The sequence below is a fragment of the Mustela putorius genome, unplaced genomic scaffold (assembly GCF_011764305.1).
Source record: "Mustela putorius furo isolate JIRA1106 unplaced genomic scaffold, ASM1176430v1.1 tig00000487_pilon_pilon_pilon, whole genome shotgun sequence".
Lineage (NCBI taxonomy): Eukaryota > Metazoa > Chordata > Mammalia > Carnivora > Mustelidae > Mustela > Mustela putorius.
In genome coordinates, this window is record NW_025421399.1 from 1,710,602 (window position 1) to 1,728,561 (window position 17,960).

Here is a 17,960-nt window from a genome sequence, read left to right on the forward strand (position 1 = left end):
TCCTTTGGTCTTTATAGTCCATCATGTTATCTCATTGTATCCTGCTGCTTCCGGATCTTTTGTTCCTCTCCTTAATGCACCTCGCTCCACCATTACTTTGGGAAAGAGAAGTTATTTCCCACATACCCACCAAAAATGGATGCTGCCAAGGGACCGGGCCACAAGGAGATGGGCAGACAGCTGCTGCTGTTCAACTTCTTCATGAAACATAAAGGCAACGTGTAGAGATAGAGACAATCCCGCCAGCATCCCATCGTCAGATATCTGGTAGTCACTGATATCATCTGCTTATTACTTAAGACGTAGCCCTGTCTTTGGCTTTAGGTGAGGCACAGAGGACAAGGGAGGAGAGAAGGAAACAGCCTAGGTCTAAGCATAGGCAAGAACAGAATGAAAAAGAGCCATGGATATATATCCATAAAAGGGCAGCGTCAATTGTTACAAAAGTATGATCTACAAAACATCCTCTTTTTTAAGATTTTATTTATTCATTTGAGACAGAGAGCATGAGCATGGGGAGAGGCAGAGGGAGAGGGACAAGCAGATACTCCGCTGAGACAGAAGCCTGACGCAGGGCTCGATCCCACAACCTAAAATGACTTTAGCTGAAGGCAGAGACTTAACCATCTGAGCCACCCGGGTACCCCCACAAAGGGTTTTTAAAGATTTCTAAGGTGTGGGCACCTGGGTGGCTCAGTTGGTAGACCATGCGATTCTTGATCTTGGGGTTATAAACTCAAGCCCCACATTGGGTGTAGAGATTATTTTAAATCGTTTAAAAAAAGTTAGGGCACCTGTGGGGCTCAGTGGGTTAAAGCCTCTGCCTTCGGCTCAGGTCATGATCTCAAGGTTCTGGGATTGAGCCCCGAATCTGGCTCTCTGCTCAGCAGGGAGCCTGCTTCCTCCTCTCTCTCTGCCTGCTTGTCTGTGATCTCTGTCTGTCAAATAAATAAAAATAAAATCTATTTTTCAAAAAGTTTTTTTAAAAAAAGTTTTCTAAGGTGTTTTGCATTCATTCATTCTTGAATACCTGCCAATTACCTGGACCAGGCTGGATACTGAGGAAAGAGGTAAATAAAACAGACCCCCTGCCTTCAGGGAAGACACAGTCTAACCAAGGAGATACCAAACCAACTGGAGGTTTGCGTAGCTTGTGAAAACAGAAATAGCTGGCTCCCATCCCAGAGATTTTTATTCAGTAGTTCTGGGGTGAAGCCTGAAAATTTACAGTCCCAACAAGTTCCCGGTTAAGCTGATGCAGCTGGTCTGGGGACCACACTTTGAGAACCACTAATCCTAACCAAAAAAAATTTTTAAGATTTTATTTATTTGAGAGAGTGCATGTGTAAGCTTGGGAGAGGGGTGAGGAACAGAGGGAGAGGGAGAAAGAACCCCAAGCAGACTCTACACTGACACAGGGCTCCATCTTATGACCCCAAGATTATGACCTGGGCTGAAATCAAGAGTCGGACACCCAACCGACTGAGCCACCCAGGCACCCACAAACCAAATACGTTCTATAATAAAGATGAATGTGGATTGGATTGCTGAGGGATCACAGAAGGAAGAGATTGATTCTTCTCAGGAGAACTCTGGATAGGATTTGGATAGGTTTTCGCCTGGCTGCAGTGGAGGAGAAAAAAGACCCCAGGGCTCAGAAGAGGTTGGATATTAGTAGTTGAGGGATGGGAGAGGGCAGTATGTGAAGGTGTGGAGTAGGAATTTAGACTGCAGGAAAGGAGAGGTGAGTTCAGACTTTGGTATAGAGAACCAACGAAGGATTTCAAGCACATAAATGGTGGATTTAAGAGTTGTGTTGAGGAAAGCATCCCAAAATCAGTCCTATAGATCATATACCTCCACCAGACTGAAATGGTTATCTCCTAGGTTGGAAATCCATCTTTCATAAACATAGCAAGCAATGCTGACCCACACAAAAGTTTGAGAAGGAGAAGAAAAAGATCTGAGGCTGGATTGATTAGGGGGCAGGTGGAAAAAGAATTCAAAACACAAGGAAAAAAATTCGCAGGATTTAATACTAATTTGATTTGGAGAGTGTTTGTGAGAAGAGTCCAAGGCAATTACAAGATTTAAGGATCTGGTTTCTATTTTCCAAGAGAGATATAGCAAAAGAGGCAGCAGCAGCAGATAAGGAGGATAGGAGCAGACCATGGAGGTGGAAATGGGCAGGTTGGTGTGGTGCAGTGGGTTGGGAACAAGAACTTACTCTTTCATCACCATCTCTGTGACTTTGCTGCTCTGGAACTGTCCTCTCAGAGGCCAGAGTAGATGTCTCTGAGGTCCCTTCCAACTCTAAAATGTCATATTTCAAATTAAAACAAAAGATTGTAATTGAATATAAAAATATAAGTATGTAATTACTGTGATAAACCATTGGAATGGGGTCATAAGGGCTGCAGGGGAAACCTGTCCCTGGAGAGCCTTAAGACAAGAGTTGATGAAACCCTGATTGTTCTCACATTTTGCCCAAGACCAATCCTGTAGATTCTTCAATGTTCCAATAGGCAAAACTGTAAGATGGTTTCCCTTCCTCTTGAACTCAGAAGACAACTAAAGGACCATGTAAAAAAACACTCTTCCAAGGATGTCTGGCTGGTTCATTGGGTAGAGGATGTGACTCTTGATCTCAAGGTCCTGAGTTCAAGTCTCACGTTGGGCAGGGAGCCTACTATAATAATAATAACAACAATAAAATAAAAACATTTTCCAGTAAGTGATGGGAAATAATTCACTTTGAGAACCAACTAGACCTGCGTTCAAACCTAAATTTCAATCTCATCTATACTACTGATCAGGGTCAACCTCGGATAGGTAACATATCCTCTTTGAATCTCAATTTCCCCATATCTAAATGGGAGGAAAACAGCAAAGATGCAGAGTTGTGAGAATTAAATAGGCTATCGGCTTACCTAAAAACCCTAGCACAGGGGCGCCTGGGTGGCTCAGTTGGTTGGACGACGGCCTTCGGCTCAGGTCATGATCCTGGAGTCTCAGGATCAAGTCCCATTATCAGGCTCCCAGCTGCATGGGAAGTCTGCTTCTCCCTCTGACCTTCTCCTCGCTCATGTTCTCTCTCACTGTCTCTCTCTCTCAAATAAATAAATAAAAATCCCTAGGGGCGCCTGGGTGGCTCAGTGGGTTAAGCCGCTGCCTTCGGCTTGGGTCATGATCTCAGGGACCTTGGATCGAGTCCCGCATCGGGCTCTCTGCTTGGCAGGGAGCCTGCTTCCCTCTCTCTCTCTGCCTGCCTCTCCATCTACTTGTGATTTCTCTCTGTCAAATAAATAAATAAAATCTTAAAAAAAAAAAATCTTTAAAAATTAAAAAAAAAAAAAAAAAAAAACCCTAGCACAGAGTAGGTGCTCAGTGATTATCACCATCATTGTCCTTCACCTCTCACTGCTTATTCTAGCCGGTAATGTCTGTGACATCACGACTCTAAATATTGGGGTTAAGCACCCTTGTCTGATTGATCTTCGTCTCTCTCTCCTTACGCCTAACAGTGCACACAAATACAAGTCCTATTTTGCTAACTTGGAAGGCATAAATGTCAATTTAAAACTGTGTCCCCTCCTCGCGCCCGAGAAAGGAACTACAACTAGTACAGCAGAGCGGCGGAGTCAAAAATCCGCGGGCATTAGGACCGTTCTCCCCGCTCCAACCTACGGGGAAGAAAGGGACTCCTTTGCTCTTGCCCACTGCTGAGGCTTCTAATAAAGTTTGATTTGAATAAATGAGCGTCCAAATGCCGCTCTATCCGCTAAAGCTTCTTCCGCCCACAACAACTTTGGAGAAGCGGAGTAACCTTGCGGGGCGGGACCGGAAGTGAGGTCATCGCTCACGGGGGTGAAAGGTTAGCGGAAGTGCCCTTTCTTCCTTTCTGCTGTAGGCTCGAGTGGTTGGTGTCGGTGAGTAGAGACTTGGGTAGGAGGTCCCAATCCGCCGCCATCCGCCGCCGGGGGGTCTTGCTGCGGGGCGGCTCGGGGCTCTCTCCACTGCTTGGTCTCTGGCGGCTTCGTAGCGGCCCGGTCCTGCCAGCAGGGCCTGCGGGCGGCCTGGGCCGAGGCGGCCAGGAGCGCAGCCCCAGTTTCCGGACCCACAGCCTCGGCTTGCGCGTCTCTGATCGGTCCGTTCTCCTTTCTCTGCAGAGATGGGCAAGTTCATGAAACCCGGGAAGGTGGTGCTGGTCCTCGCCGGACGCTACTCCGGACGCAAAGCGGTCATCGTGAAGGTACCAGCCTCGCGAGCTTCTGCGACGCGTTTGCATCTCGGGAATCGGGCCGGTTTCCGAGGGCTTGCAAGCTTGGAGTGCGAGAGCTAGCCTGGGGGCCTTCGTCCCTGAGCATTGCGGGTGGGGGTGAATGCGTGAGAGCTTTGGAGGGAGGAAGGTGCAAAATAAAAACAAATGGGAGAGGAAGTGGGCGCCCTATACCAAGGAGGGTGCTAAGAAATAACAGTGGCCACGTTTTATGGAGCGCTCGCTTGGTGTCTGGCATCGCCCTTCAGAGGTTGTCAACGCCCGGTCCCTGGAGTCACTGTAGGAGATGCTTTTCTGTTGCCGAGGTGTGGAGACGTCAAGTGCTGCGGCTGGGAGTCTGTAAGAGGAGGAGAAATTGTTTCTAGTCCAAAAGATCACGTAGCATGTTCTGACCCTTCACGGGTGGCTCTCTGCCCACGTTTTGTAGCCTCTGGTGAGGCTCTCTGAGCTCTGGCCCCACACACCAGCTGCTGGCCGTGGTGAGGTCGAGGGGCATCCTTTGTTTCCCTGCCCCCCTCCCTCTGACTGGTTTCTGGAGTTAGACGACCAGTTTTGGGATTGTTCCTCTGTCCCTCACCAGCAGTGTGGTCGTAGGGGAAGCTACGAGATGCAGAGATGCTTGATAGAGAGCAAGCACTGCATCGGTGTTAATACTGCGCCTTTTAGTTCTCTTACCTCCTAGGAGGTTTTCCAGACTGTTGTGGGAATGAATACCAACCACCCTTCCCTATTACTCTCTCTGCGCTCTGGCATGGCACTCCCGAGCGTCTGCTTTGTGGGTTTTTTCCCATAGTGGGTCTCAGACCTGGGAGTGGGGGGGTGTTCCTTTGATGCAAGCCCTCCATCTGGCACAGGGCCTAAATAGGCCCTCAGTCAGTGACATGTGATCTTGCTCATTCAGAACATTGATGATGGCACCTCAGACCGTCCCTACAGCCATGCTCTGGTGGCGGGAATTGACCGCTATCCCCGCAAAGTGACAGCTGCCATGGGCAAGAAGAAAATCGCCAAGAGGTCAAAGATCAAGTCTTTTGTGAAAGTTTATAACTACAATCACCTCATGCCCACAAGGTGAGTGAGGGGTGCCTGGGTGACTCCGTCAAGAGTCTGCCTTTGGCTCAGGTCATGATCTCAGGGTCCTGGGATGGAGTCCCACTTCGGGCTCCCTGCTCAGCGGGGAGTCTGCTTCTCCCTCTCACTCTCCTCTCTGTGTACGTGCACACTTATACACGTGCTCTCTCTCAATTAAATAAAATGTTTAAAAAGAAGAAGAAGGGGTGCCTGGGTGGCTCAGTTCGTTACAACTGCCTTCGGTTCAGGTTATGATCCCGTAGTCCTGGAGTCGAGTCCATTGGGCTCCCAGCTCAGCAGGGAGCCTGCTTCTTTCCCTCTGGCACTCTCTCCTCTCTTGCTGTTTCTTTCTCTTTCTCCCTGAAATAAATAAAATCTTTAAAAAATATATAGATGAAATTTTTTTTAAAATGGGAATGAAAGGGATTCTTTTGCCCCTTTGCCCTGCTGAATCAGGAGACAACCTTGCAACCATTCTGGTGTGAGGAAGAGACATTGTTTTCATGTGTCACTTACAAAGTGATGTGGTTTCCAGTGTTTGTCGCCTCTTTGGTCCAACGTGGAGCTATGTTCTACCATTTTTCTGTGGCGACTTCTCTGAGTTGGCTAAGCGGGATAGAAAATCTCTTACAAACTTGTCTCCTCCCCTGAAAGTTCTGTTAAGTGTTGGGTAAAGATCATTCGTTTGCATTCAGGGTATACACGGGCATGGGATCTGGCCTGCTCTCTGCCACTCTCCACTTTCCAGGATAGTTATTGAAGGCTTTCCAAAAGGGTTGGTAGATAAAGGCAGCAAGCCTCCCCCCACCACCACCACCAGATAATTCTACAGTGCTGCCATGCCCTCTAGTTCCTGGCCTTCCACAGTATTGTGCACTGTACACACTTGCCTTGGTGCATAGATTATACGGTTGAGAGTCCTGAACAATAATTGGCAAAACCCAGCAGTGTATGCCTTACAGTTTGCTGCCAGGGGCTGCATGCTTACTGTCAAAGCTGTCTTAACAGAGCGGTTTTTTAGGTGCTGGGAAGCAGTGAGACCTGGGCAGCTAGCTGCCCGGCTTCTGCACTGTCTGCAGTGAGGCTTCCCCTGTCCGAGCACAACCCGAACAACACTAAAAAGACTCCTAATAGAAAGCTGGCCAACCGCCGTGATCATAGTGAGAATGTAATAAAGTGATAGTCCTTAGCTAGAAAAATAGTGACTTTGGAAAGTTGAGAATGAAATGTGAAGTATTCTAGTAGTATGAATCTGTGTAAATGAGTCCTATTAAATTAAGAATATTCTCGGGACTTTGGCACAGATTCTGTGGATGGCTCCTATGGAGACAGACCCTGACACCCCAATGTCCCAGGGCTGTGTGAAGGGCCCTGGTGGCCTGTGGGCTGATCTTCTGTCCCCATCATTGTGTCCAGGTACTCTGTGGATATCCCCTTGGACAAGACTGTCGTCAACAAGGATGTCTTCAGAGACCCTGCTCTTAAACGCAAGGCCCGACGAGAGGCCAAGGTCAAGTTCGAGGAGAGGTAAATAGACTTTGGTGGAGGATATTGGAGTATGGTGGCCTTATCCTCCATGAAGGGAATTTGGTTTCACTGTTCTTCTCAATGGTGTTCCTTTTCTCCCCCGCCTCTAGGTACAAGACCGGCAAGAACAAGTGGTTCTTCCAGAAGCTGCGATTTTAGATCTGTTTTGTTTCAGTCATTAAAAATACCACCCCCCCCAAAAATTTTCTGTCTACCTGTGGTGTGTGTTATTAGACTGGGAAAGAAGAACATTCGTGTGATGAGATATTCGGTGGTGGATGAGAGGCTGTGGGAAAATATATAAAATAATGCCTTAGTGATAGTTGGACTACTTGATCCTCAACCTGATCATCCTTTCGTCATTTGGATGTCCTTGATGTGTAAGGTGTGAGCTACTGAACTGTTTGCCAAAAAAATGAGTACCCCTGACTTGTGGGTGCATGGTAGAACCTGGGCTGCTCTTGCCCCCGCACTGGGAACACCCACAGGCCCCGCTCAGTGGGCACTGGCTTCTTCCACTTGAGAGCTACCACTCTGAGGACCTCAAACCAACCACAAAGTGCCATAATCCCACCCTGAGGTTCAGTAGGTCAGAATTTCTGGGAGGTTACCTGCTGATAGCTGTGTTGATCTCATGAGGCCCGCCCTGGAGAACTGCTCTTGATGGCAGGGGTGGGGACTAATGAAGGCCTGAGCCCCAGAACAGCCATTCCTAGTAAGATCAGAAGAGGTCCCCAGATGGCCAGCAGAATCTGGCAAGAAAAGGTGTGATTTGAGGCTCTTGGGCATGGTTGTGTCACTGCTACAGGAACAGTATGTGGCCCTTCAGTCTGCCGTTTTACCGTTGATTGGATACCTGTGACCCTGCTCTACTGGTGAGATAGGCGCTTTCCAGCTGGTCTGGTTCTAAGACCCTTGATGGAAGCAGGAGTCCCAACTGGTGTGTTCACCAAGCACTGATTGACACATACCCACGTGGGATGTGGAACAAGGGCTGGGTCTGTAAATTACTGGAAAAATCCTGGACTGGTTAGTAGGAAAAATCTGTGCACTGAACTCTGTGTTTGATTCCTCATGCGTAAGTACTGGGCATCTCTCAAGACAGACTCCTAAGTAGCTTGCCTACTCAGTCACAAATGGAATTAAATTTTAACCCTCTGACTAGAAATTTAGAAGTTCTTCACTCTACCTGGAGGCCCAAGTTCAAATACTATTCCGACCAGGTTTGGATATGTGCTTGACTTCTAGCAGTACAACCTGGGGCAAGTTTCTACACTTCCTGCCTCAGGTGGTTAGACTAATCATCTGTAAAATGGCAAAAACAACCAACTTTGTGGGGTTGTTTGGAAGACGGAGTTAATTCATGTGAAGCAGAGTCAGTATTGGGCACAGAACAGTTCTCCACAAATGGCTGGCTATTAGTACAACTTTGTGAACTTGGAGAGGTTTTAACCGTCCTGGTTACATTTCTCAATTAATCTCAATTAGTCTGCATGTGCCCAGCATCTTTCTAGACTCCAGGGAAATATCTTGACAGCAGACAGAATTCTATCAACAGGCTTGTACTGGCCTTGATAGGCTGGAATGAGTGGTTGATAGGGGCCCACGTTCTTTTGGCTGTTACTTGTGAGTGTCTTCCTCTCAGGCCTCAAGTGGGTGAGGTCAACTTCCAAGCCCAGAAGGGCTCCTCCTCCCAGGGGCGGGGAGACCAGCTGGGGGCGTGCAAACACAGGCAGGGGTTCTGCTGAAGTGAAAGTGGAAGGAAAACCTGCAGACCGAACCCTCGGAAGTGTAACTCAGGCCCAACTTGGAGGGGACGAAGCCACCTCCAAAGATACAAGCAAGAATTTAGTTACAGGGGACACTGCCACTTTGTGCCCAGCTCTGAAGCCTCGGCTCTTCTCATCCGGACCCCAGGCCCACGTCAGTGATGTATGACGATGCCGTAAGTGAAGAGGAAAGTATTGGGGGTGGAGGGAGAAGCAAAAAGGACATTCCTTGGCTGGGAATCTGCAGGTATCTCGGGGTCTGGTGGCCAAGCCTCTCTGCCTTTCACTTAGACCTGCTGAACACCAGGGGAGAAACACGGCTGGGATTACCTCTCCCCTAACCCGTTGCCTCAGAGACAATCCTATAGCCTGTGCCGCAGAGCTCATGAATTTGTTGTGTGAATGCGTTTTTCTGAGAGAATTCAGTTCTTAGGTACTTAAAGGGTTCTGTGACCCAAAAAGCTTAGGACTCATTCACACCCTTATCTCCTGAGATCTCACCCAACAAACTTCCCCTCCTTGTATTTCATCCTAGAATTGAACAGTTCCTCGCCTTACAGTTCATTTCGGGTGAGTCCTGGGTCCTCTTCCGGCTCACAGGCAGACGTATTCCTCCTCCAAGGGCTCCCCTAAGCCTTGCAAGCTGTGGTCTTCCCTTTCCTGACCTGTGATGCCCCAACTCCTACTAGACTAAGACTGGTTCCCCATCTAGCCTGCTCACCCTTGATCCCTAGACATGCCAGCACTGTGCCCGGCATTCAGTCGGCACTCAATAAACAGCCGTGGAATGAATGAATCTCCTCCCCTCTCCAGCTCCTGCAGTCTCCCTTGCTGCTACTACTCCATCTGTTATAAATACACAGATGTCTTGCTTGGGAATTTTTCATTTGCCCTGCAAGTGTAATAAGAGAGATCACAGGCTCAGGGAGCCTGGCTAGTTCAGTTGGTGAAAGTGGGTGACTCCTGATCTCAGGTTATGAGTTCAAGCCCCACACTGGGTATAGAGGTTACTTAAGAAAAAAAAGGGGGGTCGCCTGGGTGGCTCAGTGGGCTAAAGCCTCTGCCTTGGGCTCAGGTCATGATCCCAGGGTTCTGGGATCAAGCTTGCATCGGGCTCTCTGCTCAGCAGGGAGCCTGCTTCCCTTCCTCTCTCCTCTGCCTGCCTCTCTGCCTACCTGTGATCTCTCTCTGTCAAATAAATAAATAAAAATCTCTCTAAAAAAAAAGGTGGGGGGTGCCTGGGTGGCTCAGTCGTTAAGTGTAGGCCTTCAACTCTGGGCATGATCCTGGGGTCCTGGGATAGAGTCCTGCCTCGGCCTCCCTGCTCAGCAAGAGGCCTGCTTCTCCTTCTCCCACTTTCCCTGCTTGTGTTCCCTCTCTTGCTGTGCTTCTCTCTGTCAAATAAAATCTTAAAAAAAAAAAAAATTAGGGACGCCTGAGTGGCTCAGTCGATTAAGCGTCTGCCTTCTGTTTAGGTCATGACCCCAGGGTCCTGGGATAGAGTCCTGCGTTGAGCTCCCTGCTCGTTGGGGAGCATGCTTCTCCCTCTGCCTGCTGCTCCCCCTGCTTGTGCTCTCTCTCTCTCTGACAAATAAACAAATAAATAGATCTTAAAAAAAAAAAATTAAAGCAGATAATCCATAAATCCATACAGTAAAAACTTAGCACACTGCTTCGCACTTACTAAGCATACAGTATGTGTTTATTATTATTAATGTTATAGGCAACATTTCAGAACCCCAGTTCCCTGAGATTATTCTTGGGGAAGAAGTATACTTGATTCACACCCATCTTCTACCTCTGCCAAAACTACTCCCTTAAAGGGCCTTTACATATTGAAAGGTGGGTTTGTGAACCTCTTTTCTTTTAATCACACTAAATTCGGATTTGAGAGACAACCCCTGTTAATAACATTTTGGTGTCTATCTTCCCAGAGTTTTTTTATGCTTTTTTATTTTTTTAAGATTATATATATATATATATTTAAGATTTTATTTATTTATTTGATAGAAAGAGATCACAAGTAAGCAGAGAGGCAGGCAGACAGAAAGGGGGAAGAAGGCTCCCTGCTGAGCAGAGAGCCCAATGCAGGGCTTGATCCCAGGACCCTGAGATCATGAGACCATGACCTAAGCTGAAGACAGAGGCTTAACCCACTGAGCAACCCAGGCACCCAAGATTTTATAGTTTTTAAAGTAATCTCTACATCCAACATGGAGCTCAAACTCATGACCCTGAGACCAAGAGTCACACGCTTTTCCAAAACCGAGCCAGTCAGGTACCCCCATGCATTTTTATGTGTTAATAAAGATCCTTATGAAATAAAACTTTTTAAATCAACAGAATAGGAATCATACTTTCTATACAGTTTTATATCTTGCTTTTTTGGCTTATTGTGAGCATTTTTTCATATTGTTAAATGTTCTTTATGTCCTTTAATTGTTTACATGATATATTTAGCTATTACCCTATTGTTGGACACGTAGATTTCTTTTTGTTTTGTTTTTATTTTATTGTTTTGGATTTTTTTTAAGATTGTAATCATTTATTTATGAGGGAGAGAGAGAGCGAGCACAAGGTGGGGGTGGGTGCCGAAAGCTAAGCAGACTCCCCGCTGAACCAGGAGCCCCACATGGGGCTCGATCCCAGGACGACAGGGTCATGACCTGAGCTGAAGGCAGATGCTTAACCCACTGAGCCACACAGGCCTCCCTATTTTGTTTTTAAAGAAAGTTCTATACCAAAAGTGGGGCTTGAACTCAGACCCTGAGATCAAGAGTCACATGCTCTACTGGCCAAGCCACCTAGGCACCCCTCATTTTGTCTGTTTTATTTATTTATTTTTAAAACATTTGTTTATTTATTTATCTGACAGACAAGAGATCACAAGGAGGCGGGGGGTGGGGGAGCAGGCTACCCGCTGAGCAGAGAACCCAACATGGGGCTCGATCCCAGGACCCCGAAATCATGACCCGAGCCGAAGGTAGAGGCTTTAACCCACTGAGCCACCCAGGCGCCCCTTTTTGCCTGTTTTAAATAAAGCCACAATAATCTTTGTACATGAACTTCTGGCTTATAAGCAGTTTCCTTATAAGCAGAACTGTTTGTTTGGTGCTCAGTGGTCACTGAGTGTCCTGACGCCGGGAGTGTTGCTCGTGTCTCATCTTTGTTGGCCTTAATTAGCCACGTTTGGCCCAGCTGCTGGCTCCCCCTCCTTGAAACCCTTCTTCACACTCCTGTTCACCCTTCAGGTGCACTGACCCCTCCCCTGTATAAGAATACAGGTGCTTCGTTCTTCCCCTGACCTCTTAGTGGTGGGCACCCCAGAAATCAGCCCTTGGACCTCCCTCTGTCTATACCTCCCTCCCAGTTGCTCTCAAGTAGTATGAGACTTTCTTGTGAACTTACTCTGTGACTGTGTCTCCTCTACATGACTAAACCCCAAATGTATACTTCCAGCCTGGACATCTTCCCTGAATACTAGATCCCTAGAGGCAACTGCTACCCTCCGTCTCTACTGACATGTTAAATAGGCACTTCATACCTAATGTGTTCTAAATAAACCCTTCATTTTCTGCCCTAAATCTCTTCCACCCACAGTGTTCCCCATCTCAGAAAATGGCTCTCATTCCTTCTAGTCGCTCAGGCCAAAAAGCTTAGAGTCATCCCAGACTCCTCTCTTTATTTTTTGTTTTTTTAAAGATTTTATCTATTTATTTGACACACAGAGATCACAAGTAGGCAGAGAGGCAGGCAGAGAGAGAGGAAGGGAAGCAGGCTTCCTGCTGAGCAGAGAGCTCGATCCCAGGACTCTGGGATCATGACCTGAGCCAAAGGCAGAGGCTTAACCCACTGAGCTACCCAGGCGCCCCAGACTCCTTTCTTTCTTCCTTACTCTTCTTCCGATTCATCAGTAACTTCAACCTATCTAGACTCCACGGCCCCTCATGGCCTCCATTACTCCCCCATGGTCCAAGCCCCCAACATGGCGCTCCTGGACGCTGTAATGGCCTCACCAGTGGTCTCCCTGCTTGTGCCCTTTCCCCACATCAGTCTAGTCACACAACAGCCAAGTCATCCTGTCTTTGGCTTCCCACCCCACATTGTGCGAAAGATGTGGCATGGTCCAATTCCGTCTCCTCCTCTGTCACTTCCTCTCCAGCCCCCAGCCCCTCAATTCCTCCGCTCCTACTCACTGGCTTCCTTGCTATTCCTCAGATCCGCCTGACAAAAACTCCCATCTCAGGGCCTTTGCACTTGCTCTTCCTGTGCACAGAACTTTCCCCCACGTGTACACATGGCTTTCTCCTGCATCTCCTTCAGGTAAATGATCCAGTATCATCTCAGCAAGGCCTATTCTGATCACCCCATTTAAGATGGCCTCTGACATTCTCCATTCTCCCCTGCTTGGCTTCTGTCCACAACACTTACCACTAGCATACTGTAGATTTTATTGATTCTATTTACTGTCTGGCTCATCCTCTAGAATATAAACTCCACAAGGAAGCTGTGCCTGTTGTGTTCATCACTGTGTTTCCAGAGCCTAGAGCAGTGCCTGGCACTTGGTAGTGGCTCCGTAGCTAATTGGTGAATGAGCGAATGAGAAAGCAAATGAGCACGTGGAACCCTTTAGCCTCCTTTCCTTCTCTGACAGTCCCCAGTCCTGGCCCTGGCCCTCCTTATCTTTGGCCAGGCCTTCTTTTTTTTCTCCCTGTCATTCCTTTTGTCTCCCCTGACCCCTGACTAAATATAATCCTCAAAGATTAGATTTCCAAGGCTCTGTCCCTCAAGGAGTTCTTCCTTCCTCTTGGCTTCTTCCATCCCCACATGTTGTTCCAACCCAGAGTCCTTTCCACCACGTCCTGTCCTTGACCCCTTGTGTCTTCAGTGGCCTTGGGTTTGACTTACTTTGGCCCATTAATTAGCCCTGACAAACCTCAAGTTCCTCATCTATAAAATGAGGTTTGATAGGGTCGCCTGGGTGGCTCAGTCAGTGAAGTGTCTGACTTTCTCACACATGTAAATAAATAAAATCAAATCTTTTTTAAAAATGGGAACATAGAGGATACTGGAACCACATTCCCATGTGAGAAAATCTGGGTTGGAGCTGGGAAGAGGCTGCCACTTTAGTGAGGACACGCTCTCTCCAGTTTGTGAGTCCCTGTCATCTGCAGTGACTCTCTGCAGTCACTGATGTCATCTGACCGGCCTTTAAGGCACCTTATGTGTATAAATGTGAAGAACTGGGTACTTTTCTCACTCCTCATAAACCAGCATTATTTGATCAAGCTCTAGCTTTCCTCTGCTTAAAAATAGAGCAAACTAGAATCCCCAGTAGCTCGGGCACCTGGGTGGCTCAGTGGGTTAAAGCCTCTGCCTTCAGCTCAGGTCATAATCTCAGGGTCCTGGGATTGAGCCACGCATCGGGCTCTCTACTCAGTAGGGAGCCTGCTTCCCTCTCTCTCTGCCTGCCTCTCTGCCTACTTGTGATCTCTGTCAAGTAAATAAATAAAATCTTTAAAAAAAAAAAAAAAAAGAGGGAACTCACACTGAATGTCTTTTTTTTTTTTTTAAAGATTTTTTTTTTTTTTTTTTTTATTTTTTTTAAAGATTTTATTTATTTATTTGACAGAGAGAAATCACAAGTAGTCGGAGAGGCAGGCAGAGAGAGAGAGGGAAGCAGGCTCCCTGCTGAGCAGAGAGCCCGATATGGGGCTCGATCCCAGGACCCTGAGATCATGACCTGAGCCGAAGGCAGCGGCTTAACCCACTGAGCCACCCAGGCGCCCCTTTTTTTTAAAGATTTTATCCATTTATTTGACAGAGATCACAAGTAGTCAGAGAGGCAGGCAGAGGGGGGGGGAGCAGGCTCCCCGCCGAGCAGAGAGCCCGACCCGGGGCTCGATCCCAGGACCCCGAGATCACGACCCGAGCCGAAGGCAGAGGCTCAACCACTGAGCCACCCAGGTGCCCCATTTTTTTTTTTTTTTAAAGACACACTGAACGTCTTCAGTGCCCTCTGTAATATGCCCCCATTCTGTCATTCATTCACTGCAGTCATTCATTCATTCAACACACATTGATTGAATGTCTGTTTTGTGGCAGGGACTCTGCTGGACACTGGGGATACAGAGATGACTGGGACAAGAGTCCCGCCTTCCCAAGTGAGCTCACGCTTCTCTGAGCCGACCTTATTTATCAGGCTTCCCAACCACAGAGTGAACCCTGCCAGCTAACATCTACTCCATCCCACAAACAAAGGTGCATTTATTCGTGCCCCTGGTGTCATTCCCTTGCCCATGTTGTCACTCTCTGTCTCTGGACTCACTCCAAATCACACCCAGCCTGAAAGGCTGCTCAGTACAGTGGAAAGAGTGGCAGTCAAGGGACAAGCTGGGAGATGTGGGGTAAACTGCTCCCCCACTCTGGGCTTCGTTTCTTTTTTTGTGGCTGTGGAGGGAGTGGTGCTTGATTTTTTCACTGGAAAGCACAGATTAGCAGTCTGGAGTCAGCCTGGATAGGGCTGAATGACTTCGGGGAAGTCACTTAACCTCTCTGAACTTTGGTTTCCTCATCTGTAAAGTAAGGTTAAGAGGGAATTTATTTCGTAGGGTTGTTTCAAGAATTGAGTGTTACACTCCATATAAAAAGCTTGACACAGGGCACCTGAGTGGCTTAGGGGGTTAAGCCTCTGCCTTTGACTCAGGTGGTGATCTCAGGGTCCTAAGCGGCAGGCTCTCTGCTCAGTGGGGAGCTTTCTTCCCCCTACCCCCATGCCTGCCTCTCTGCCTACTCATGATCTCTGTCAAATAAATAAATAAAATCTTAAAAAAAAAATAAATAAAAAGCTTGGCACAGCGCCTGACATATAGTAAGTGCTTAATAAAGGTTAGCTAGTAGTGTAACATTTTATCACTGTAAGCCCCACTCCTTCTGGAGGCCTCCCTTGTGATGTTAAGTCCTATGGCACAGTCCCTCTTCCACACTCCCGATGTCCTCCACAGTCCCTTGGGTGAGGGTACACTGTCTGGGGTACTGTTTCCTTCAGACCCGAGGGCTGGCCTCTTGTCCCTGTGTCTCCCTGTGTCAGTGCCCAGCACACCTCAGCAGGAGTTCAGTCAGTGTTTGTTAAAAGCAAGGCCTCCTGTAAAAAACAGTTGTGATTGTACCCAAGGTTCCTCCTGACCCCCAAGAGAGTATCCAGGCCCCCAGAGATGAGGCCAGCCAAGTCCCAGCCCGGGGGCAGGGGAAAGGGGTTGGGCTGTTCTGGAGCTGAGCATCAGCTCTGCTGGTGGGAGATTCCACAGTAGGGTCCCCTCTCCCTGGGCTCCTTCTCCAGGAAGGCAGGTGGATGCGTGGTCATGTCCCCCCTGTTCTAACAGACCCTGGGTGCCCTTCGGGAGGAACAGGCCAGACTAAAGGACCGGCTGCGGGAGCTGCAGCAGCGCAGAAGGGAGCTCAGGGACCAAACCCGAGACCAGGTAAGTGGGGGTGGGGGTGGGGTGGCCTGGGAGGAAGAACTAGAAGTTAGTTTCACTCCTGGCTCTGCCGTCTCCTTGCTGTGTGACCTCAAGTATGTGACTTGAACTTGCTGGACTTGAACTTTCTGGACCTGCTTTCTCATCTGTAAAGTGGAGCTACCAAACTTGCAGGGCTGCTGTGCAAGGACAAGCTCAGATCTTGGGTCTAACGTGCCAGTTCAGGCGTAACCTAAGTTCATCGGCTCATTCACCCAGCTCTTTCAATAAATGTATTCATCCCCAGCATCGATCACGTGGAACGTTTTCCTCTTGAGATGGGGCGCGGTGGCGGGGGGGGGGCTCTCCCACCCTTGAAGGCTGCATCAGCCTCCCCTCCCCCACCTCCAGGTCCCATTCCTGGCAAATGCAGTCCCCCTGGTGTTCCGAGGACACATTAAGCAGGGCCAGGAAGCACCCAAGTGTTTGGTTTCTGAAGTGAGGATCTCCTACCCTCTGCCAGGAGGCTCTGCTCTGGTCACCTTCGATGACCCCAAGGGTGAGCTCTCCAAGAGGCCCCAGGAAAGAGGTTGGGAGGCTTCCCTCACCCCCTCGCCTACCGCCCTGCACTGACCCTGCTCCCCCGCCCTAGTGGCCCAGAGGGTGCTGCAACAGAAGGAGCATGAGATCCACATAGAGGAATGCCGGCTGCGGGTTCAAGTACAGGCTCTGGAGCTGCCTGTGGTGACCGCCGTCCAGGTGACAGAGCAGCAGGATCCTGGGACACGCAGGGCTGCCATGCACTGGGGCCCTGGGGAGCAGGGCTGGACCTCTCCTTCCTGTCTGCCCCTAGGTGTCCACTCAGGTAAGCAGGCGGAGCGTGCTGGTCAGTGGGTTTCCCGCAGGGCTCCGGCTGAGTGAGGAGGAGCTGCTGGACAAGCTGGAGATCTTCTTTGGCAAGACCAGAAATGGGGGTGGTGACGTGGAGACTCGGGAGCTGCTGCGAGGGGCTGTCGTGCTGGGTTTCACTGAGGACACAGGTGAGGGCCCTGCCACGAGACTGGGGTTGATGGAGGCCTCAGGCCCCAGGGGAGTAGAGCCCTGGATGCTAGAGGTCCATCCCTCTCTCTCCCCGCAGTGGCCCAGTACCTGTGCCAGACTGGCCAGTTCACAGTGCCACTGGGCGAGCACAAGTTCCCTTTGAGAGTCTCTCCCTACCTCAGTGGGGAGATCCAGAAGGCTGATGTAAGTGGGGAAGGTAGAGCATTGGGGGCTGGGCCCCACACATGTCCGCCTGCCAGAAACTTGCCCAGGAAAGGATCAGAGCCCCCAAACGCCATTGTCCTTCCCATTGCTAGCCTCTCTGGCCTTCCTACCCCTCCCTTACCCCCAGGGGCACCACCTACCCCCGGTCCCTGACTCTCAGGAGACTTTGCCCATCTCCCGGCTCTTTTTCCAGATCACGTTCCGGTCGGTACCCCAGTCAGTGCTAGTGCTCAACATTCCCGATGTGCTGGATGGCCCGGAGCTGCAGGATATCCTACAGATCCACTTCCAGAAGCCCTCCCGTGGAGGTGGGGAGGTGGAAGCCCTGAGAGTCGTGCCCCCGGGACAGCGGGGCCTGGCAGTCTTCACTGCCGCATCAGACTAAGAGCCTGCCCTCCTCGTCGCCCACACCCCTCTGCCAAGCCTCTCGAACCAGACTGGAATTGGGCACACGGGTGCAAGAGATCGTGCGGGTCAACGGCAGCAGGGATTATCGGTTGTGAAACGCTGCCCAAGAACAATAAAAAGTGGTGTGACCTTCTCATTTCATTTCCTGAAAGGAAACCTGATTTGAGCATGGCAGGAGGAACC

At 49.1% G+C, this 17,960-nt stretch overlaps 2 protein-coding genes across 4 annotated transcripts; both read left to right on the plus strand.

The window, feature by feature from the left end:
• Window positions 1–3,821: 3,821 nt before the first annotated feature.
• On the plus strand, window positions 3,822–7,080 carry RPL27 (ribosomal protein L27). Its single transcript, XM_004772623.3, has 5 exons — window positions 3,822–3,929; window positions 4,170–4,252; window positions 5,181–5,350; window positions 6,767–6,877; window positions 6,988–7,080. The coding sequence occupies exons 2-5, from the start codon at window positions 4,172–4,174 to the stop codon at window positions 7,034–7,036; spliced, it is 411 nt and encodes a 136-aa protein (XP_004772680.1). The 5' UTR covers window positions 3,822–3,929; window positions 4,170–4,171; the 3' UTR covers window positions 7,037–7,080.
• Window positions 7,081–8,597: 1,517 nt separating this feature from the next.
• Window positions 8,598–17,913, plus strand: IFI35 (interferon induced protein 35). Of its 3 annotated transcripts, none has more exons than XM_045080743.1 (7): window positions 8,598–8,822; window positions 9,182–9,216; window positions 16,029–16,127; window positions 16,756–16,862; window positions 16,957–17,143; window positions 17,242–17,348; window positions 17,563–17,913. In XM_045080743.1, the coding sequence occupies exons 1-7, from the start codon at window positions 8,812–8,814 to the stop codon at window positions 17,752–17,754; spliced, it is 738 nt and encodes a 245-aa protein (XP_044936678.1). In that variant the 5' UTR covers window positions 8,598–8,811; the 3' UTR covers window positions 17,755–17,913. The 3 variants fall into 3 exon arrangements, with proteins under 3 accessions (XP_044936678.1, XP_012901420.1, XP_004772679.1); XM_013045966.2 differs by lacking the exon at window positions 9,182–9,216 and adding an exon at window positions 16,515–16,662 and having other exon boundaries at window positions 8,601–8,834; XM_004772622.3 differs by lacking the exon at window positions 9,182–9,216 and adding an exon at window positions 16,515–16,662 and having other exon boundaries at window positions 8,602–8,822.
• Window positions 17,914–17,960: the final 47 nt, after the last annotated feature.

Coding starts and splice junctions, on each gene's coding strand:
- IFI35 (XM_013045966.2), top strand. CDS start 8,808: ATGTATGACGATGCCGTAAGTGAAGAG. Junction 17,144..17,241: donor GGGTTTCACTGAGGACACAG/GTGAGGGCCCTG, acceptor CTCTCCCCGCAG/TGGCCCAGTACCTGTGCCAG. Junction 17,349..17,562: donor GGGAGATCCAGAAGGCTGAT/GTAAGTGGGGAA, acceptor CTCTTTTTCCAG/ATCACGTTCCGGTCGGTACC.
- RPL27 (XM_004772623.3), top strand. CDS start 4,172: ATGGGCAAGTTCATGAAACCCGGGAAGGTGGTGCTGGTCCTCGCCGGA. Junction 5,351..6,766: donor AATCACCTCATGCCCACAAG/GTGAGTGAGGGG, acceptor CATTGTGTCCAG/GTACTCTGTGGATATCCCCT. Junction 6,878..6,987: donor AAGGTCAAGTTCGAGGAGAG/GTAAATAGACTT, acceptor CCCCGCCTCTAG/GTACAAGACCGGCAAGAACA.